A 22,886-nucleotide genomic window follows, 5' to 3' on the forward strand; every position below is an offset into this window, starting at 1 on the left:
TCATTTATTGATATTAAATGTTAATATAATAATACTGCCTTTACATGCTGGTTTTGGCTAAGATTGAACTGAACCTATATAATAACAACAATGATAAACTTATTTCTGTAGCATATCGAATGAATAAAGTAACACAATGTTTTAAGCCTGTAATCAAGAAAAAATGTTGACATAGTTCACTATACAAATGAAATACTAGTTTCTAAATATTATGCTCCAGTTTGACTTATGATGGACCGATATTAAGGCACAAGGTAGTTTTTTGTAGAGATATGTACATCTTATTAACATGTGGATATAAAACATTTGACAATTTTTTATTATTATTATAAACCCTCTCAAGGAAATACAGCCACAGCAGTGTTGGCACGAATACTTTATTTGAAAACAAAACTAAATTATAAATATAAAAACAGATACTAATTACATAAATATACAGTAAATACTACTACAAACATAAAGCCTATACATTATTGCTTGAATTCATTTGAATTAATTTATTTAAATATCTACTTCGTCTTCTCTGCAGCACATCTGATGTATCTGCCTCATAAAAGTCAGACTGTTGAAACCCCCCCCCCCCCCAGGTCATAGGTCATCTCCCTAACCAAGCCCTGTGTCTTGTACCGGGAAAACCCTTTTGCAGGGCAGTAGATATACTTCCCTGTTACATCAGGGAACCAGGCATGAATATGAGGGCTGTCGGGCCCCTGCTTTACAGGCTGGCGACAGAACCTGCACAAATGCTGACTTCCTCTTTAAAGGGTTACGTACAGCATGTGACCCTGGCCACAGACCCAACGCATCGAGCTCATTCCTCATCCATATGTTCTGCTGATGGGATCAGTTCTACTGGGCATAGCAGAGCTGTAAAACACATAACACACTATGACATACAGTAAACACAACAAGAGTAAAGAGATCTGGGTATAAAAAGTTTGATTCAGTTATTTGCCAAATAAATAACAATAGCATTTTTAGTTTTTAACAAGTTTTGCACTGTATATACAATACTGTAACACCAATTATATAGATAATAGATGGATAGATAGATATCACTGTAACATCTATGACTCATATTTAAATAATAGTAAATAACAACGTTCATGTTTCTGGACACTGTCAACAATATCACCTGACAAACCTGGAACCAGTTGATATAAAACAGTCTTCATACATCTGAATAAAAAGCATTAATTCATGATTTGAACAAAAAAGCTTCCACTTACTTTGAAAAGCTCAAAAAGTTCGAAAAATATGTCGAGGAACGTGAAAAAGACACTGTCCTCTGTTACTCTGCTGCTGCTGTGCCACCACTCAGAAGAGACCGTCTTTTTACTGTTAAGCCAAGCGGGAAACAGCGCCCCCTAAAACCTATTTGTGGTCAAAAGTATATTACATCCGTAATGGTTTAGCATTACCATAGAGAATGAATGCGAAACGTGTTAGGGCCGTTTAGCTAAAGACCTGTCGATTCAAGAAGCTGCTTGTTGCATGAAGCACAGCACCACAAGCTTTGCTAACCTGGCTGTGTAGTATTTACTATATTAAAAGGTATGACTTAACCATGTATGTGTGTTTCTCTTGTCAGGGTGTGTCGACCCGTTTATCCGTGACTCTAAACTCAAAGAGGATTGCGGTTCAAGGTTGGGGAGTAATCTTTCTCTGTACTTTGGGAAAATGCTGGTGTTTGTAATTTAAAAACTAGGCTGACATGCTTGTCAGCCTCTTTGTTTTCTTCCTTTCTCTCTTTACTGAGACTGAGCTGCCTCATCTCTCTGCAGATGTGGACATGCGTTATTACAGCTACCTACTGAACCTGGTTCCACCTGAGGCTTGCTCAGTTCCCCTTATTTTGGACTGTATGCTACAGCAGGTATGTTTGTGCGTGTACACGTTTGTCTGACCAAGATGTTTATCATTTATTATGTTTATGTTTATATTTGCTGCTGTGACACTGTAAATGTCCCCACTCAGGGAATGTGTGCATATATATTTTGTGTTAGGATAAAGTCTTATAAAGTCTTAAAAAATTATTTATAAGCTTGACTGAAATATTGATTTGATTTATATTGTGATATATGCCAGTATCGACTTTCATAAAAAAGTATTTTGTGATAAGATAAGATAATAACAACCTCTTTGGGAGCGGTGATTAAAACCTGATATCTCCTTCTTGTGAATCTGTCTTCAGGTGGTGATTTCCACAGAAAGGTTGGACCAAACGCAGTCTCGTGTAGCTTGGAGAACCAAGTCTCACAGTGGTCCCTGGTTAGACCCTCAGTTGGCCGCCTTCATGCTGCAGAACTTCCTGCCCCTGGTGCACACAAGCGATCAGAGGAGCAGAATGTTAAACAGCTTAGTCAGTGTTGTGCAGAGAGAGGAAGACAAAAAGGTACAGTAAAAACATGTGTGTGTACATACACAGTATCAAAACATGACACGGCAATTTTACTATATATGAAGCATTGGTGGTTCAGTGGTAGAATTCTCGCCTGCCACGCGGGAGGCCCGGGTTCGATTCCCGGCCAATGCAACACATGCTTTTTAGACGGGGAGTGGAGGGTTGGTCTACTGATGACCAGATGAAAGCCGGTTTCATATTTCAGGCTTTCGGCTAGAACACGAGACAGAAGAAAGGCACAATAGCTGCTCCCCCTCCTCCCTCTGCTCCGTCATGGTGGGAGGGAATGCTTTCTCTTCAGCACACAAACTGAAGCGGCGGTGGTTGTGATGTGAAGTGGCAGGAGCTTGGTAGCGTGTACGGGAAGCATATAATGGGAACTCATTCTCCTCTTTCTTTGCTGCTTATTTACTCCCCAGTCATTTTTAAAATGTTTATGAAGACATAATGTGAAACAGGAAACATTCAATATATTGTAAGGATTAAATTGAGATGAACATTGAAAAAAAAGATAAGAACTGGATTCCTAAAACCTCAGCATGTAACACAAAAGATAATGTATATATTTATTATAAATATGTTGAAAGCCTTTTTGAAAAATTTGGGGGGGTGGGGGGGATATATTAATATTATTATTATTATTGTCAGGGAAAGTGTGTTTTATTTTATTCCAGAGAATTAAATGCAACACAGTAAATTTTAGCTGATCCATAAATACTTACAATACACAGTATGTCCAGCAGATGGTGCTATAATCACAATTATAGAAAAAAGTATTATCACTTTTGATGATGATTATGACACAAACTGGATTTACAGGCACAACAAAGTACCGTATTTTCTGGACTATATGTCGCACCAGAGTATTATTGTCAAAAAATACGTCATGAAGAGGAAAAAAACATCTTTCTAAGTCACATTTATTTTTAAAACATTTATTTCATAAGAATCCAGAAACAAACATAAATCTGGAAAGACTACTCAGTTAGCCTACACAATAGCCTGACGAACATAGGCTAAAATTATTAACGTAACAGGTTAACATTAACGTTAACGTGGCAGTTTCTGACACATCTTGGTCCGTGCTCTGATTGACAGGTGGTTGCGTTGCATGAAGCAATAGCAAATCATTTATTTTCATCTCCTTGGCACGTAACTGCACCGTTGATAAGCCCCAAGAACCCATTTGTGGACTCGTTCCTCCAGCTCTGGCCATCGCGCTTTCAGGCTGTGATTATCCTTCTTTGATTTTTTCATAGAAGTAAGAGTTACCTCTGCTTTCCCCAGTCCCTGACAAGTTTTTCACTCACTCCAAACTTTCTTTCTGCTGCTTGATTACTGTTTTCGGCTGCATACCTTATAATTTGCAGTTTAAATTCTGCAGTATTCGTCGCTTCTAAATATAGGTCGCATGGCCAGCCAAACTAAACTAAAAAAGCGTGACTTATAGTCCGGAAAATACAGTACCTGTTTATTGGAACTGTAAAACTCAGTGAAGATTTCATTAACCTGTCCAGATTTTACAAGCTCAAGCACTGCATATAATGAAATAATTTGTTAATTTGTTAATTCTTTTCTGTGTTAGGGACTAGTGAACAGGTTTGGAGCAGAGGAGACTCAAAGCAATGCTGATCTTCCTTTGGTCATCAGACACCATGATGAGAGGGCATTGCGCTTGAGGGACGTCAGTGTATGTTGATTTTTTTTCTGTTTCCATATTAAAAACTGATATTACTGTTTTGTTAAAATAATCTCATCAATATTTTTCATAATCTTTTCATTCTTGATTAATCTGGCGATTATTGTCAGTACTAATCAATCACTTGTTTGGTCCACAAAATGTCAGAAAATGTTTATCTGTGTTTACCAAGCCTTGAAATAGAATTAAGAAACCAAAATGAATCAACATTAATGATTTCTTTGTTACATGCACCAAAGACATTAGAAAATATTCACATTTAAGAGGTTGAATACCACTGAAACAGTTGAATTGCTTCCAATTTGAATTTGTCACAAGAGTTGTCTGTAGGACTTAGTAATGGCTCCACACATGTGTTTGTCAAGTGTGTTTACTTGTCTTCCTCAAAGGCTGTTCAGGGTTTTGATCCAACACAAGTGGAGTCGTCCATAATGAAGCTGTCTCCAGTTTGGGAGATGATCCAGTCTGCTGCTCATCCAAGAAAGAGCCTCTCTACCTGGATGTCCATCAAACAGCATTTGCAACATGACAGCAAACATGGTCAGTCCACCTCAGTTAAATTTATCCTTTGCTGGTTGTTAAGTTTGTACCAACTAAATGCTTTTTGGCTATATCTATCCAATAAATAAATTACCATACATGTACATGGATCCATTTCACACAATATACTAATTTTTGCCCCATATAGCTGACATCCCGCAACCATGATAATGCCATTTTTGCAGGCAACAACATTGTTCACGTACATAGACATATATAATGGATTACAACATACATATAGTGAACATTACTGTATTTTAAGACACAGTGACATTAAATGGTCACTACAGTTTTGCCAACCAGCAACTGTGATGCCATTTTCAGTGTCCTTACCGACTTCAACCTAAATATCTGGTTTATTTTACATGCTTTCATGTGAAGTTTAAACATTCTCTGGAGTAGAATGAGGGAAAGTTTAACAGAAAGTTGAAGATGTAATGCTGCAGGTATAATGTCAACTGCAGCTATACTCGTGAAAAACACCATATATTCACGCTGTCTGGTTCTGTGATTTTTCCCGCTTGATCTCTGCAGATTTAAAGTGTATTTGGAACCCGTTTGAAAGGGGCACCGGTGCTGTTCATTTTTCAAACTGAGTCACGTGACGTCTGAAGCTCTATACAATCCATTAGATAGAGAGAAGAAAAAAAACTACACAAAACTAACAGTACTCTAAGTCTAATTTATAATCTCTGATTATTTTACATTTTAATTATGTTTTGGAACTCCACAGTGACATACACAATTTTAATTAACCAAATCTGAAATACATCTATAAGGGAGAAGGCTTTTATTCTTAATTTGAAAAAGTATTTCCAATTATTTTGACTACAAATTTGAAGGTGTAGGACTTGAAATGAATACTTATAGGAAGATGTTGTTCAGTCATGTCAGGGCCTGAGGTGGAGCGTCTGTTTCATCAAAGTGTGTTTGAGGCTATGACATTGACAAGGCTGGACCAGAATGGTGAACTACCGACTGCTGCACGAACACTGGAAACACTGGAGCCAACACAGCAGCAGAAACCCACCATAATCCCTTGGGACAACCCTCTGTTATATGCTAAAGTGCAGCTTCACAACCCACAGAATAAAGGTTTGTTGATTGATTCATTTACTCTGCTGATGTAGTTGTCCTGCATACAGGAAATTGCAAGTCACTTCTCAATCAATGAACCAATCTTTATTTATATCGCAGTTTTTAAACATAAAATGCAACACAAAGTGCTTGACATAACCCCACCATCCCATCAGTCACCTACTGTAGATACATTCACACATCTTGATAGATACAATTTAGACAAAGGAGTAACACTATGATATAAAAAAAGATGTAGAAAATTAATCGGATAAAATAATTAAATCAATAAATGAAACAGTTAGATAAAATACAATACTAAAACAAATACATAAATAAATGCCTATTAAATAGCATAAACACACTAAAATATAACTAAACTAAATAGGAATTCAATTGAAGGTATCATCACTCTGTTCTAAGGCTGAAACAATTATTTGATTAATCGATTATATTAGATGACTAAATTAATGTTTTCAAGTTTTTCAGCTTCTTTAATGCAAATATGTTCTGGTTTATAACAAAAAAATATAACAAAGAAATTACTTGAAACTGAATCAGGAAAACATTTGAGAACATAATTTCCAGGTTTTCTGACATTTTATGGACAGAACGATTACTCGATTAATCGAGAAGATAATCCACAGATGAATCGATAATGAAAATAATCTTTAGTTGCAGCCATACTCTGCCCCCACAGTCCCTCACAGTTGTAGCCCATAATAAGAAAAAGAAGCCTCACTGTAGGTCTCTGTTGTGACTTTTGGAAACATTTGGCGTATTTCCACCGGCTCTACTCTACTCGCCACGCCACGGTTTAAGTAGCGTTTCCACTAGCATAGTTAGCTAAGTTAGCATAGGTACTATTTTTAGTACCTGCTCTGGCGAGGTTCCAAAAGCATGCTGAGTAGGTACTATGCGATGATTGGTCAGACTGCCGGCCACTGACTGCCAGAGTGCCGTCACAGGAAGAGACGGCCGACCCAAAATCAAGCAGAACAGTGCCAAACTGTAGATCGGTTAAAACTACTTGACAATCCTAAAACGTGGGTTAATCTGCAACAACTACCAGGAGTCTGGTGTAAAGTCACTAATCACTCGTGTGTGTGTTGCGTATAAAACGGAGTCACCGCAGTTTCACGCAGCCGTGCAGCGATGACTCCGCCCACGTTGAGTAGGTACTTTTTATTGTAGTAGAGATGCAACCTAATCGTACCATGTCGTGGCGAAGCGAGTAGAGCCGGTTAAACTTTAACCTAACAGCCCTCAAGAAGGCTGAAAGGGTATTCTGGCTGAAAGATGAGAAGGAACAAGACCATTATAAGCTTTAAAAACAAAAACAAAAAAACTGTTTTAAAATGAATGAACAGAATCAATTACATTTATTCTGAAGCATAGAGGGAGCCAGTGCAGGGACTTTCTGGTCCTCAACTTACGTGCATCAGTGTTTTGTAACAGCTGAAATGATCTGATTTAAGAAAGCTGAGTGCAATCACATCTCTGAGCTGTACATCTGACAGTATCTCATTTGTATTTCAGCATTTCTCACAGAGGAACCTGGTAATGCAGAGGTATTGTTAACATCTTTGTACCATTATCACATTTCTGTAGACTGTAATGAGAAAGCTCTTGTTCTGTTTTCCGCCCACTATTGTTTCATGTTTCGTTTTGTTTTTCCTCCACAAGTTCAGTGAGAGAATAAGTTGTGATGTGGAGCTGTCAGACATCCAGCGCTATCGGCTGAGATCTCTGCATGACTGGTATTATGCTGAACACCACAGTGTTTCTGTCTTTCCACAGGTGATCTTTTGTTTTCTTTGTCACTCTCTAATAATTTATTTTTCAGTAAACATTTCTAAGAACAAGCCAGACATGGGTTCACAAGAAGAAAAGAACAAATTAAAACATTTCACACTAAACTAAATCCAGACACTTAACGACTGAACACTTCACCCACCCTTCATCTTGTAAGCAGTTCATTTAGTCTAATTTAGACTTTTGTATGGGTCTCTGCTTTAGACCTTAGAATATAAATCAGTGTATCACGTATAACGAGTCACTGATCCAGGCTTGGAGGATCACATTTCAAGCAGTTCCTTGTAACTACCTTTTGCATGAAAGTATCAAAAATTCTGAGAAGATAGTTGGAAACATGGCACCAGGTATCACACCCAGGGCACAATCTTGGTAATCTTGAAACCAAATATAGCCACAAGAATTTTAAGGACTCTATCCCACTTGTGTATTTTCAATGTGAGGTGTCATAAAAACCAGATTAGGTTCTTCCATCCAAGAGTCCCGGTTGGAACAAGGGCGTTTCTGCATGGAGTTTGTATGTTCTCCCTGTGTGTGCGTGGGTTTTCTCCGTGTTCTCTGGCTTCCTCCCACAGTCCAAAAACATGCAATATGGGGATTAGGTAAATTGGTCCCTCTAAATTGACCATAAGTATGAATGTGAGAGTGAATGGTTGTTTGTCTCTATGTGTGGCCCTGTGATGGACTGGCAAACTGTCCAGGGTGTACCCCGCCTATCGCTCTATGTCAGCTGAGATTGGCACAGCACCCCCCTGAGGATAAAGCAGCAGATATTGAATGGATGGATGTTTGGTCCATAAAATGTCAGAAAAGGTTGAAAAATGTTGATCGGTATTTACCAAACCTGGAAATGATGATGTTCTTGAATGTCTCGTTTGTCCACAAACCAATATGATTCAGTTCTAATGATATATTTGTCATATGGAGCAAAGAAACCAGAAAATATTCTCACCCAAGAAACTGAAAAAAACAGAAATCTTGTTTTAATTATTGAAAAAACACTGGATGACCAAAATTGTTGATTTAGAAGAATCGTATTCAATTACTTTTCCCATTTGAAGTTGACTTAATTAACTGAATTCAATGTAACTCTTTTAAGTCCACAAATTGTTATTTTTGTCTGAATTACCTTCTCAAGGGGGCTTTTAGTGTGAAATGCAAGTACAATGTGTCAAAGAAAAGCCAATCACTTTTGTATTCAGGGAAATGTCATTAATAACATTTTGTCTGGATTCAAACCCCCAACTTCACCCTTATTTTTTATAATTTCACTTAATTTTTGTATTACTTAACTAAGATGGCAGCCCATGGATGAGTGGAAGGGAAATGAGCTTGTAACCAGATTCAAATCCCCGCCAGGTCAAGGGTTGGGATACCCCTGAGCAAGGTTCCCAATGCTCATGATTCATTGTTACTCGAACACTCGAGTTACTTGTTACTTGACCCCAGCCCCGGGTGCCACATCCAATGTACTCCTAGTACCTCTAGAAAGGGAGAAGCCAAAAGAAAATAACCAAAATAAATAAGGTTAACTTAAATCAGATTTAGGTGTGATTGTTATACGTGTGTTAATTTTTTTCTGCATAGGTACTCCAGGTAGCCTCGGAAGAATACCTGTGCCTCGACACCTTCAGAGGAAGCCTCAACAACGTCCTGTACATTTTTTGCCACAGTCCCACACGTTCTGATCACCAGTGCAAGGAGTTCTGGGATGTGGCCCTTCACACTGATGTCAAGTTCAGGTCAGAATTAATATTTTGTTGTCCTGTGATGATGTTTTTTGTATGTAAGAATGCAGAAGAACAACAACTCTGTTATCTTTTTGATAGGACATATCTGGAAAATGTAGCTGATACTATTTTGGACTGGACAAGAGAGGAGGAGTCAAAGAGAATGGCATTGCAGCTTCTCAGTGCTGAGTCTCCAAAGGGTGCTGTAGCTGTCAACTGAAGAATCTGATCATGAGAGTGTGCTTAATAACCTTTATTTACAAATATGATATTTGATTTCTTCCTGAATTAGATGAAAACTCGGAATCTACAGATGATGAGGACTCTTTGGATCCATTCATCAGGAAGGACTCCCTGAAAGTCAGCACCAATCAACATCTAACACATACATACTCACTTGTAATAATCACACAAAAAACGAGGAAGGCTCCTGGAGATGCAAAGAGATGGTATATGTCAGGCCTATTCAGGTAGCGGCCAACTGGCCAGATATGGCACACGCTCTTAAATGAAGCTGACTTTATGATAAGTCTCTAGAGCAATTGAGTCTCAATAGCTCTCATCTGATTTGGGTCTGTACGTCATGTGACGCATGCAACAAGTGTCACTCACGCCTTCATGGGCGGGACAGGTCAGAGACACTTGCGTTACTGGAACTGCGCATGCAACAAGTCACTCACGCCTTCATGGGCGGGACAGGTCAGAGACACTTACGTTACTGGAACTGAACTGACAAAGTGTATTGTGATGTCATTCGCCAAGGTAAAGCAATGCAGAGTTGACTTCGTCAGTTCCAGAAAGAATCGACAAAGAAATTTTTATTTACTTAACCAGCAAGTACAAGCACCAAACCGATGTGTTTAATGTGCAATGCATTTCTGTACTAAAAGAGTTGCATTAACTTAAAGAGCACAAGTCAAATCATGGCTCTTTTTGTGCCAGTTTTCCCGAGGGCAGGGAGAAGTTGGGGAGGAACATCCTGGCAAGAGTAGGTTTATTTATGAGACTGTTGAAGATACTTTAGGTTGGGCCCAAAAACTCACCAGCTATTTTCCCTTTTGGCACACCCACTTCTGAAGTTGTATATCCCTGGTATATGTTTTAACAGTCACTTAAATGTCAAGCAGAATACGCACCCTCATTTGTTCTTTACATTACATCTGTCCCATGTGAGTGCAGCACACCAAGAGGAAAGAAAAAATAACATTGTTCTAGTTTAACTCCCAAACTCCCACAAAAAGAAACTAACAGTCCAAAAAAAAAAATGAAGTGCTTCACAAAGTTCTTCAGAAAGTAAAGCAAAATGGCTGCTAACAGGTTGGAGTATGACTGATAACACAAAGAAGTTTATTCAATTTGACAGAATAAACTTCCTTCCCTCAGTCAGGGCAAAAGTTACGTACTGCAGATTTAAGACTTTCAATTCAAAAAACTCAAACTCGGCTTGGTTGTTTATTATTTCCAAAAAAATGGAATGTGGCCATATTGACTTCTTTAAATATGCCATGCTCAATCACTCTCTCTCACACTTTCACTGCATTTTGTTTGCATGTTACAGGCCTGGAAGTTGGAGCAGGAGCGGCTAAAGGAGGAGGAGGAGGCCAAGAAATCAAAAAAGGTGAAGATGCCAAAAGGCAAGCCACCGAAGGAGGAGACTAAAAGTAATAAAAATTTGACTGGTAGCAGGAAGAACAGACCAGAGTCGGCAGACAGCTCAGGGGAGAAGCTCACTGAGCTCACTACTACTTCGGTGCCCCCTTTACACAAAACCTATGGCCAGCTTGAGACACAGGAGCACTGCAGTGTGAGTGCACTTATACACACACACACACACACAGAGAAAAATGTGTATCAGATGCTTTTGTTTGCAAAAGAAAATAAAAAGTAGGACATAGATATTAGACCATTGGTTATGTTTATTTAAAACCAACACATCTTTTTTGTGTGTTTTTGGTGTGGATTTGTAGGGCTTCACAGGTTACAGCATGAATGGGATGATGATCCATGTGTCAGGTCGTCTCCAGTACCTGTTCCCTTCAGATGGAGGGAAAATCACTGTGGAAAATATCAACTACGTTGAAGGTACAGAGACAAACCTGGAGGCTTGTGGGACAGCTGGAGCCAGTCCCAGCTGACATAGGGGGAAAGGTCGGGTCACACTGTGGACAGGTCACCACTCAGTTGCAGGGTTAACACACACATGAATGAATGAACAACCTTTCTGTATGTAGTTTGAATATTACTTAAAATGAAGGTTTTAGAAGGTTTTGCTACTCTCTGGACACAAACACAGAGTACCCCGCCTTTCGCACCTATGTCAGCTGGGATTGCTCCAGTGGCCCTATGACCCTCATGTGCAAGATAAAGCAGTAGAAAATGAATCAATGAGCACAAACTGCCTCAACTTAACTCTGATTAGGTCTGCGCAATTTCTTTAAAAAATGTCATCACAATGTACTTTTTTTACATTATTTGATATCAGTATAGTATATCACAATGTACATCAAAAAATATTTCTGTAAGGCTGTATGGCTTATAAATAATATCACAATGTTAAGAAAAGTTAAAAAGTTAAAAAAATATATAATTATCTATTCCATGTATTTTTTTTATCAATATATAATATTTGGTGTATTTTGCCAATTTGTTCCAAATAATAAATATTATAATTATCAATGCAGCAGTCTTTAAAAACAGTAAAGTCATCACAGATACCTGCTTACGATATGACGATATCCAAAATCTTAGACCATATCTCACGATATACAGTAGATAAAATATCGATATACTGCCCAGCCCTACTTCTGATTAGTATGTGCAAACTACGTGTTCACGTCTATGTCGCAAAAACATGTTCTGTAAATGCTATCACAGGCAAAAAAAATTATTCCCATACTTGTTTTTGCATTTGAATATAAAATGGCCCAATGAAGCCAACGCACATTGACACTTCGTGGAAGTGTTTTGAATTCATCAGTGTAAGAAGTTTTCAATTTGTATTTGGTTTTGAGAGATTGTGCCACACGTTCTGGAAATGTGTCTAAACTAAGTGAAAAAAGTTTTCAGGCTGTACATTCATTTGCTGAATGAAGAACAGTGACACTGTAAGTTGATCATCGCTTAGGGTGATTCTTTACTTGCACACATGAATTCTCTGTTCGCTGTTTTCATTTCCAGGCTCCAGGCTAATGAAAGTGGCAGTGAAGAAGGATGGACATCATTTCTTCACACACATCATCAGAGATGTTTATCCTTCACAGTCATATGATAAAGAGGCTGATTACAAAAAGGAATGCTGTAAGTGTAGTTTTAACATTCCTTTAATCCCAATATGCAACATTTTAATGTTATTTTCTTAGATAATTTGTTTTAAATAAGACCGTGTGACCTGTGAATGTGTGTATGTGTATATTTTGCAGTGTCAGCGAATATGGCAGTGAGGAGAGTGAAGCTGGGCTCCCTGTCAGCTTTGCTAAACAATGGAATTCACCTCTCGTACAGTTTCTATGGTCCCACAGGAGAACATATAGGTGCTACACTTAAAGGACTTTCAGCCTATGTGAAATTAGATAAGATTAGATTTTGTTGTTTTCATATTTCAAAATTATCTTCCATATTGAAATAGTCTTTAAGTCATAACTGATGAATGTAATAATATACATATGTGTGTGTGTGTATATGTATATATATATATACATATATATGTACATACAGTATATACAGATGTTGTTAATCAGAACTGCAACTAACAGTTATTTTCATAATTGATAAATCTGCCATTTTTTTTCTTGAGTAATCCATTGTTTTGAAAACTTTGATTGGTGTTTCCCAAACCTCTCATGTCTTCTTTTGTCCACAAACCAAAATGAATGTGTTTTAATAATGTCTTTGTTATGTGGAGCACAGAAACCAGGAAATAATCACATTCATGAAGCTCAAAAACCAGAGCGTTGTTTGCAGCCCCATTGCTAATGCTAATACACTGAGATTTTTTGCGTTTCAGATATTTTTTTAACTATGTTTGGATTGGACAAAGTTGGATCTTTTTCACCGTGCAGAAATTGTTAACAGTGTTTTTGCGTTTGGTGATGCTCCAGAGCGTATACCGGAAACTGAAGTGGCCATCACAAGAGCCACCACCGATGTCACCAACTCTCCTTCCTCCTCAACCCATCAGTCCAGGGCATCAGACACAGACTCAGCCAGCCTGAGTGGAACTCAGGACTCCCAGGTTTGGCATGGATACACAAAAGACCATAAACAACATGACAGTGTTTGCTATTGACAGTGTAAAATTGTACTATTTGTAGCCTCAGGTGTGTGAAAGCCAGTCAGGATCCTCACCGGAACCATTCAACAGTCTCAGCCTGTCTCTTCCCAACGGCCTCCTCTTGCAGTTTCGAAGAGAGGACACTCAAGGTCAGTGAATACCTCGTGAGAAATGTACTAGAGGTGTGTGTTTGCTCACATTCTTACATTGTTACTTTGAGTCAAGTATACAAATCGACTGATCCAGAATTTTTTATTTTCATTATGAGGACATAACGAGATTTTGCATTGACATCCGACTTAAAAAACTAACAATAACAAAAGCAATAATAAGACACAACAAAATATAAAACACAACAAAATATAAAACCTCAAGTAAGTGAGTGAGGTTTTTAAATATAAGACATAAGACTTCAAGTAAGAACGGAATGTAATGATACTCTTAAATGACTGCAGTACCTGTATATCACAGAACTAATCAACAGAGAAACTTAACTCTGTTTAAGCACTCATATCGGCCCCTGCGACGCCCATCTTTGCGTTTTGGGAGCCATAAAAATAAAAAATAAAAAATTCTGACAAAATAAATGAGTATCTTTATTATTAGCTGCAGGGTGTAACTTTTGATTATTTTTTTTATTCTACCTCTGGTCTTTGATTAAACTAAGCCAGACTACTCTCATTTTAAGATTGAGTATGAGTCTGGAAAGGGTGTAGTTACCTCCCACTTTAAAGAGGCGTGACCAAGGGACATAGATAAAATGCCTCTGTACACAATTGATTGACCCACAACCAATCAGACCAATGATCTGGATGATGTATGCAGAGCATACTCTTTCTCATCACATTAACCCTCTAGCGTACCAGGGGTTTGTGATTGGTCCCCTTTTTTAGGGGATTCTGTATTTGGTCAAAACAGCGTCTTTGCCAGACGTGTCTGCAGAGCAAACTTGAACCTGGCTGGGTTCAACCAGACTATGTGTGCTGTGTCCCCATATCTGAAAACGGGCTGTGTCAAACAATACTTTCAGACCTGACCTGACTGAGTTTGTGTGCATATCTGACAATGGTTAGTATTTAAAGGTCATTTGTTTGTATGTTACATTACATTACATTACATTACATGTCATTTGGCAGATGCTTTTATCCAAAGCGACTTAGTATGTAAAAGTTAATTTTAAATATACCTGTTCAGAGGATCTTGCTGCTCTACATGTACAAAAGAGTCTTGCAGCAAATGAGAAGTTATCACATAATTTATGTGCACTGGTGTTTCCACAGAAGAGCAGGGTATCCTGGTGAGACAGAGCTTTCCTCTACATGGTACAATAGAGGTGAAGCGGCTTCAGGACACGGTCCTCACCAAGGAAATGTCCCGCAATGTCACCAGCCAGGGAACTGTGATCCGTTACATGAGAGACAAGTCTGCAGAGGTACAAACTGACTCATTGGAAAAAATACTAACACATGTACAACTGGTGAAGGGTTTACCAGTAACCAGGGGTACTAAATTACTTACAGTTGTGCTCAATGATAACACAAAAACCTTTCTTCCACTCATGGTTAATGGTTGGGTGAAGCTGTTTATTGGCAAACAACTGTGTTTTCTCTTTTTAAATCAAAATCACAAAAGAAAGTACCCAAATGACCCTGATCAAAAGTTTACATACCCCAGTGACTTTGACCTGATAACATGCACAAAAGTTGACACAAACAGGTTTGAATGGTTAATCAAGGTTCCAATCCTCACCTGTGACCTGTTTGTTTGTAATAAGTGTGTGTGTATAAAAGGTCAGTGAGTTTCTGGGCTTCTGACAGACCATTGCATCTTTCATCCAGTGCTGCACAGACGTTTCTGGATTCTGAGTCATGGGGAAAGCAAAAGAATTGTCAAAGGATCTGCGAGAAAAGGTTATTGAACTGCATAAAACAGGAAAGGGGTATAAAAAGATATCCAAGGAATTGAGAATGCCAATCAGCATTGTTCAAACGCTGATTAAGAAGTGGAAAATGAGGGATTCTGTTGAAACCAAACCACGGTCAGGTAGACCTGCAAAGATTTCAGCCACAACTGCCAGGAAAATTGTTCGAGATGCAAAGAAAAATCCACAAATAACTTCAGCTGAAATACAGGACTCTCTGAAAAATTGTGGTGTGGCTGTTTCAAGATGCACAATAAGGAGGCACTTGAAGAAAAATAGGCTGCATGGTCGAGTCGCCAGAAGAAAGACATTTCTGCGCAAATGTCACAAAGTATCCCGCTTACATTACGTCAAACAGCACAGAGACAAGCCTCAAAACTTCTGGAACAAAGTCATTTGGAGTGATGAGACCAAAATTGAACTTTTTGGCCACAACCATAGAAGTTACATTTGGAGAGGAGTCAACAAGGCCTATGATGAAAGGAACACCATTCCTACTGTGAAACACGGAGGTGGATCACAGTAGGAATGGTGTGTTATCATTCATATTCTCTGAAGAATGGCCAAGAAATCATAAATTCTCCCAGGGTATGTAAACTTATGAGCACAACTGTATTTTAATCATTTAATCAGTTTGAATTTTCTTTTATAATTAAAACTGTTCTGATAATCAATTCGAGCCCCGGTCCAAAAACATGCAATATGGGGATTAGGTAAACTGGTCACTCTGAACTGACCAATTTACCTAGTCCCCATATTGCATGTATGTACAACCATTCACCACTCACATTCAACCTACGGTCAATTTAGAGTCTATTAATTCAGTTTAGTGGTGAATGGCTGTTTGTCTCTGTATGTGGCCCTGCTACGGACTGGCGAACTGTCCAGGGCATGACCCCGCCTATCGCCCTAAATCATCTGAGATTGGCACAGCACCCCCTGTGATCCTTTTTTAATAGGTAAAAGGTTCTCTGTTTTTGTCTTTGCTCCATATAACACAGGAATCATTAAAACTGAATAATCTTGGTCAAATGTTGATCATTTTGAGGTTTGAAAAACACAGGCCAATTTTTTTCAACATTTTCGAACATTTTATGGAACAGACGATTACTCGATTTCTCGATTGTTGTACAGTTTGACTTAAAATTATACCACATGCACTTAATGGCACAGATGCATACAGCATAAGCCTTATATTTGTGTGCTGCAGATGCTGTTTGCTGATGGAGCGGTCAGTTTCAGTCAGGATGGCGCTCCAACCGAGGAGGACAACACAAATGAAGGTAAGGAAAAATCGTACGATTTCCCATCCTACTGTGAGGATAATTTATTCATCAGTTTATTCTTATTGTTTTACACTTGCTGTAGGGTGACGCATAAAAATAATAATGAAAAAAATAACAAAAAAAATGCAACATCAACCCATGAACCGTCTGCATTACCTTGTCTCTGCAGTCTGTTCCTGTGGTATTCGATATTCCAAATTTTTACATTGACATGTATACATGGTTCTATTTCCATCACTACTGCTCCTTTTGAATTCATATCTATGAATCAGCTGCTCCATTACATATGCCACACAATATTTTCAGCCACTCAACTTGTATTGATAATTCTGTCTTGTACCATCTTTTTGTGATGGCTTTATTGCAAGCTGCTGACAACAAAATTTTGTCTTCTCTTGACACAGCCTGTCATATTACCAAAATAAGAACAGTGAAGGTAAAAGTTATCAATACTAAACATACATTTTCACATTTAAGAATGTACAATAAATAACATATTGACTATTAAGATTATAAATAAAAAGTATATACACTATCTATGTCCTCGGTGCATTTTAACAGGACATAACGAAAAGAAGCGAAAGAATGACTCTCATTCACTGCTCCATTTGCAGGCAAAAAATGCGCTTCTAATTTTGGGGCTTAAATTTTTAAATTTTTTTAAATTTGTCCTACTGTATTTTATCAAAATAAGTAATGATGTATATGATATTTGTCATATATCTAACCATTTGACCTCAGAAATATTCACACCTATATAAGGTTGTGTTTTCTTTTATCTCCATTAGTTGCTGGTATAGTGTAGATATCAATGACATTTTTTTGAGAACATTAAGATAGTCAAGTTTGAGGTGGTTTGGTCACATGCAGTGGAGGAAAAGTGATTATATTGGACAAAAGGACAAGTGGAATACATGTATGTATGTATGTTGTGATTTGGTGCTATAAAAAGAAAATGCAATTTGATTCAATTTGAATGTTAGGTACTTCGTTACAGAAAAGTGCTATTTAATAATTATTATAATGTTATTATTATTTCGAACGACAAACATTGTTACAACATCTTTCTTTGTGTCTTTTGTATGTCTGTACAGAGCAGAACATAGAGAGTAATTGGAAAAGGTGTTGGATTACTACATATACCTCTGGATCTCGCGTCTGCACTGTGGGGTCCATACACAAACGCATACGCGCCCCCCGTCTTCTCACCTACAAGGTTGTAGACCCCATCACACATGAGGTAAGAGGTGCAGTGCTACTCCTCACATTACACAGGCATCATTTTATTTTAGTATCATACAGGAACAAGTTACAGTTACACTCGCTTTTGGGTTGGATAAAAATGGTTTACAGCAATTTCCTGTTCTGCAGCATACAAAGACTAGTCCAGTGTTTCCCAACCCTGGTCCTCAGGGTAACTGCCCTGCGTGTTTGAGATGTTGCCCTGCTGCAACACCTGATTCAGATGAACAGCTCGTCAACAAGCTCTGCAGAAGCCTGATAACGAGCTGTTCATCTGAATCAGGTGTATTGGAGCGAGCAACATCTCAAACATGCAGGGCAGTGATCCCTGAGGACCAGGATTGGGAAACACTGGACTAGTGCATATTACAATACAGAGCAAAAACACAAACAAACAATCAACAAAGTACAAAGCAACAAAACAAAAAAGAGATGTTCCGTGACTCTGTTTGCTCATAGCACAATGTTGGTTAGAAAAGCTGGTTTCAAAGTTTGTGCACTTTAAATCCACAGAGAGCGAGCAAAAAAATAATCACAGAAACTGACAGATTGAATATATCTGATCCTTACAATACCCTCTGGGTGCAGGTATAGGAGTATAGAAACAGCCACAGTGGACATTATTCCTGACCTCTAGCATTACATCTTCAACATTCTGATAAACTTTCTGTCATTCTACTCCAGAGAACACTTACACCTCACAATAGAAGCATGTAAAATAAAGAAGATATTTAAGTTAATTTGCGTTGGAGTCTGTAAAGATGCTGAAGACCAGATTCACAGATTCCTGTTCGGCATTTAGGACCATCACTGTAAGTTACATTTCCCTTAAATTTACATCTAACTACCGAGAAGCTGTGAATCTGGATGAAAACTTCAGTGTCACAAATAAATGAAAGTACCTGATGTGAAGTGATAACTCTATAAGCAGAATAGTCAAGGACTATGGCAAGGCAGAACAGAGGACACAAAGGCAGGATTCAGAACACGATTCAGTCAGTAACAGAGTTTATTTCCAGGCAGATGTTCAGTACACGGGAGGTCAATCAGATCCGGCAGAGGTACAAAAACGTCAGGCAAAAAGGCAAGGTCGAAAAAAGGCAGGCTAGGTTCAAAACACGAAAAGACTATGGCTATGGCAGACAGGAACCTGAAACAGAGACAGGGGTGAGTGATCACAAAATAAACCGGAAGACAAGACATGGAACATTAAGGGAAAAAGCAAAGACACTTACCTGAAGTGACAAATCATGACAAGAATCCATTGCCATCACTTTGTCTTCTAAGCTCACTTTCAGTGTGTTTTATAACAGTGAGTCACCTCTGCTGTCCTCAGGATCTTTGGTGATCCAGTAAAAATGTTCTCCCGTTAGCCTTTCCCCGACTCACAACATCTATCCACCATCTTCACTTTTTATGAAAACAGCTGGTGAAGAAACGAGTTGCCTAACATATTGGCAGGTATTTATGCTTCTGGTTATGTATATGTCTATGGATGTGAACAGCTTCATTCCCTGCCAAAAATGGTGTTACCTTAGTTGGGAGCCACGTCAGCTACTGGAGCTCTATACACAGTACTACAAAGAAGAAGGTCAAAAATAGTTTAGATGGAAAATCACATTTAAGACTAAGACTATAAATAAAACTGTCTATATAAGTGTGATGAAGAAGTAGTTGCTTTAACAAAGTAAGGGATATAAATCAGGTGAACAGATATTGACACAATAATTCTGATAATATGTATCAATTGATGTGAACCCTATCTGTGGATAGAGATGCTGATTTGCCCCCATTCTGAAATCACCTGATGCTTTTTATTGCTGACATCTCTGTTTGTGTTCTGTTGTTGTGTCAGGTGATGCTGAGCCGGGAGGATATGGTGGTTACTGTCCACAATAAAGATGGATCTCTAAGTGTGGAACACGCAGATGGAACCAGGATCACCACTTTCCACCAAGAAAGAACATCAAACACAGGTGGCTAACAGTCGTCTTCACTTTGCTTACATCGACACACAACCACAACAACTCTTACCGCTTACGTTTTACATTTCTGTATATTATATTTTATTTTGTATTTTGTAAATGTGATGTTTTCTTTGTAATCTGCTGAACTTGTTTCTGTTCATGTGAAACCTACTGCATGTCTGTCCATCCTGGGAGAAGGATCCCTCCTCTGTAGCTCTTCCTGAGGTTTCTCCCATTTTTCAGAGGGTGTCACTTGCTATAAAGTAGACTATAAAGTCCTTTGTTATATAAATACAATTGACTTGACTTGACAGCCCCTACACTTCCAAATGGATTTAAAAAATGTTTTTTAATAAAATGCTGTATATTTTTACCAGTGTCTCTGTCTGTTACCTTTCCAGAGGAGCAGGGTGAGAGTGGGATTTTTAAAGCCACATCTGAATCTGACTCTGTGCCCATCACGCGCTGTGCAGACAGCATCGACGAGAACAGGAACATCCAGGAAGCTTGTGACAGTGGAAACAAGCAAAGCTGGGACAGTGCAGAGAGAGTGGGTGGCAAAGAGGATGCTGATTCGAACTTGAGTGCGTGTGAGGATGTTTTCAATGCGTCGTGTAAGGATGGTGACGAGAGCGTGTCTAAAGGTAGTGTGTCAACCAAAGAACGAGTGGTGTTGGTGGAGAAGGAGGGCTATGCCACCGTGGTGATGTATCCAGAGCGACATATGGCTCATGTCTTTTTGGCTGATGGAACTGTCATCACTGGGGACAACCAAGGAGTCTATCAGGTGAGGGATTTATTAAAGTTTAATTCACTTCATTAGTTTATTTATTGTCCTAGGCTTTATTGTCCTAGGCTTTATCCTCCACATGAGGGTTGCAGGGCCACTGGAGCCAATCCCAGCTGACACAGGGAAAAAGGCGGGGTACACCCTGGACAGGTAGCCAGTCCATCACAGGGCAAACATTCAGAGACAAAAAACCATCCACTCTCAGTGAATTTAGAGTGTCCAATAAACCTCTGCATGTTTTTGGACTGTGGGAGGAAACCAGAGAACCTGGTGAAAACCCAAAAAATAGATTGAAATGGTTAAAGCAAATGTGTTGTTAACAGCTTTACAGTTTAAAAGGTCTAATATGACTGTATCGGACTGATATCGGTATTGGCAGATACTCTTTTTGATAGTTTGTGATAATGGTATCATATCAGACATGAAAGAGTGGTTATGTGCCATCCCTACTTACATGAGCACAATTACCATGTTATTTAACATTGTTAATAGGGTTAACATCACATGGGAAATAAGTCCTCAGCTTTAAGACATCTTAACTAAAAACAGTAATTTACTGTCAATTAAAGCTTTAGCTTTCTAGACCCTTAAATAATATATGAATGAATAACTTCATTAACCTGAACAACTTTAATAAAGGCTTTATTAAAACATGAATTAACTATTAGTTAATGCTTACAACAGCATCAAGTAATTGTAAATAATGTACCCCTTTTGTAAAATGTAAATTATATTTTTGATAGAAAGGGGTCATTTATACTATTGTGTGTATTAAGTAGTGTCAATCCTAATATGAAAGGCAAAAAAAAGTAAACAGAAGTAAAGTATCTCCCACATTATCTGTTTATTTGTGTTTTTGTTTGCTTATGCTTCCAAGGTACTTCCATCCAGTGTGGGGTTCCTGCAGATCCAGAGTGACGGGAAGTGCGTGTACTCCACTGACACACTCGTAAGCCCCAGTCTTAAGGATGATTCTCCCATAAACCAACCAGGAATCTACACCATGAGTCACACAGACAGTGTGGCCTGTGATGTTACAGACCCCGATGGAAACCACTTTCAGGTTGGTTGTAAGTTTTATAAGTGGGTATCATTTTAAATAAACAGTTAACTGGTTTCCATTCAAATGTATTACAAATGGCAAAGAAAATGTGTGTGTCCACCAGTATTTGGCGTTAATTCAACAGAATGAGCAGTGAGTGGTACCAAGTAGCTGTTGACACATGGTGGCATCGTTTTGCTGCTTTCCATCAGTTTCTGTAGTAATATTTCAGAATCAGAATTAGAACACTTTATTAATTCCCACAAGGAAATTGGATGTGTTGCATTTGAGTAAGATTAAGAAAACACAATATTAGCAGCAGATAAAATATATACCTTTACATTAAATATAAAGACGACTTTTTAAATGATATTATAACAATAAATATGACTGAATAATAAATAGAATGTTTGAATATAACATACAGAGACAGTTTAAATTGAATTATGAATTTTTGTTCTTGAATGCACAAACTGAACATGAATATTAGTACCCAGGCAGATTGAGTGTGAAGGACACTGCAAAACTAACATGAAATTTGCCTATGTGTTGAAGGTGATGGAGGATGGGCAGATATCAGTGCTAAATGTCAGTACCGCTCCAAGCACAGAGAAACAGTACGATGAGGATGATAATCAGGAGAAGGAGGTGGAGAACAAAGAAGTGGCTTCCAGGCTTCCTGTAAAACATTGTTCCAGGTGGGCTTCCATACAAATGTGCTATAACTTAGGTCATATTTACATTAGGGATAAGCTTTATGTCGCACAAATCAGCAAAAGAAAACAGCTTCACAGTTGAAAAAGTCCTAAATGAGTCTATTGGACTGTGCCATCCCTAATTTACACGATACTGAAGCTTTCACTGTTGAAGAATCTACAGCTAAACTCAAGCAAATCCACACTCTTGAAACTTTCACTGTCACATTTCCACCCGCCGCTGACTAAAAACACATTTCTTCCGACTCTACCTCGACTAAGACGATAACGATGACGACAAAAAAAAAAAAAAAAAAAAACCTATACATCGCACTTACGACTAGCACTTCATAGTTTGGTTTACTTGAAGCTCTTACTTACTTCTAGCTCTTATTTGTACCCAAATGT

General features: G+C 38.4%; 1 protein-coding gene and 1 non-coding gene across 4 annotated transcripts in view; both read left to right on the forward strand.

Moving 5' to 3' along the window:
* spag17 (sperm associated antigen 17) overlaps nt 1-22,886 on the forward strand; it is a 40,697-nt gene that overhangs the window by 8,004 nt on the left and 9,807 nt on the right. For 2 of the 3 annotated variants that reach the window (XM_058623559.1, XM_058623558.1), the window contains exons 10-33: nt 1,592-1,646; nt 1,785-1,876; nt 2,195-2,395; nt 3,990-4,094; nt 4,493-4,643; nt 5,529-5,738; nt 7,260-7,291; nt 7,407-7,520; nt 9,123-9,277; nt 9,365-9,465; nt 9,558-9,625; nt 10,824-11,069; nt 11,233-11,347; nt 12,443-12,562; nt 12,685-12,795; nt 13,363-13,496; nt 13,576-13,684; nt 14,816-14,967; nt 16,667-16,739; nt 17,837-17,982; nt 19,840-19,960; nt 20,353-20,738; nt 21,619-21,804; nt 22,339-22,481. In XM_058623559.1, coding sequence (XP_058479542.1) covers nt 1,592-1,646; nt 1,785-1,876; nt 2,195-2,395; nt 3,990-4,094; nt 4,493-4,643; nt 5,529-5,738; nt 7,260-7,291; nt 7,407-7,520; nt 9,123-9,277; nt 9,365-9,465; nt 9,558-9,625; nt 10,824-11,069; nt 11,233-11,347; nt 12,443-12,562; nt 12,685-12,795; nt 13,363-13,496; nt 13,576-13,684; nt 14,816-14,967; nt 16,667-16,739; nt 17,837-17,982; nt 19,840-19,960; nt 20,353-20,738; nt 21,619-21,804; nt 22,339-22,481 — 3,326 coding nt within the window. The remainder of the gene's footprint in view (nt 1-1,591; nt 1,647-1,784; nt 1,877-2,194; nt 2,396-3,989; nt 4,095-4,492; nt 4,644-5,528; nt 5,739-7,259; nt 7,292-7,406; nt 7,521-9,122; nt 9,278-9,364; nt 9,466-9,557; nt 9,626-10,823; nt 11,070-11,232; nt 11,348-12,442; nt 12,563-12,684; nt 12,796-13,362; nt 13,497-13,575; nt 13,685-14,815; nt 14,968-16,666; nt 16,740-17,836; nt 17,983-19,839; nt 19,961-20,352; nt 20,739-21,618; nt 21,805-22,338; nt 22,482-22,886) is intronic. The other variant, XM_058623560.1, reaches the window with a different exon arrangement.
* On the forward strand, nt 2,466-2,536 carry trnag-gcc (transfer RNA glycine (anticodon GCC)). Its single transcript has one exon. It is a non-coding gene; the product is annotated as a tRNA-Gly (tRNA).

Source organism: Solea solea, chromosome 3 (genome assembly GCF_958295425.1).
Source record: "Solea solea chromosome 3, fSolSol10.1, whole genome shotgun sequence".
Classification (NCBI taxonomy): Eukaryota; Metazoa; Chordata; class Actinopteri; order Pleuronectiformes; family Soleidae; genus Solea; species Solea solea.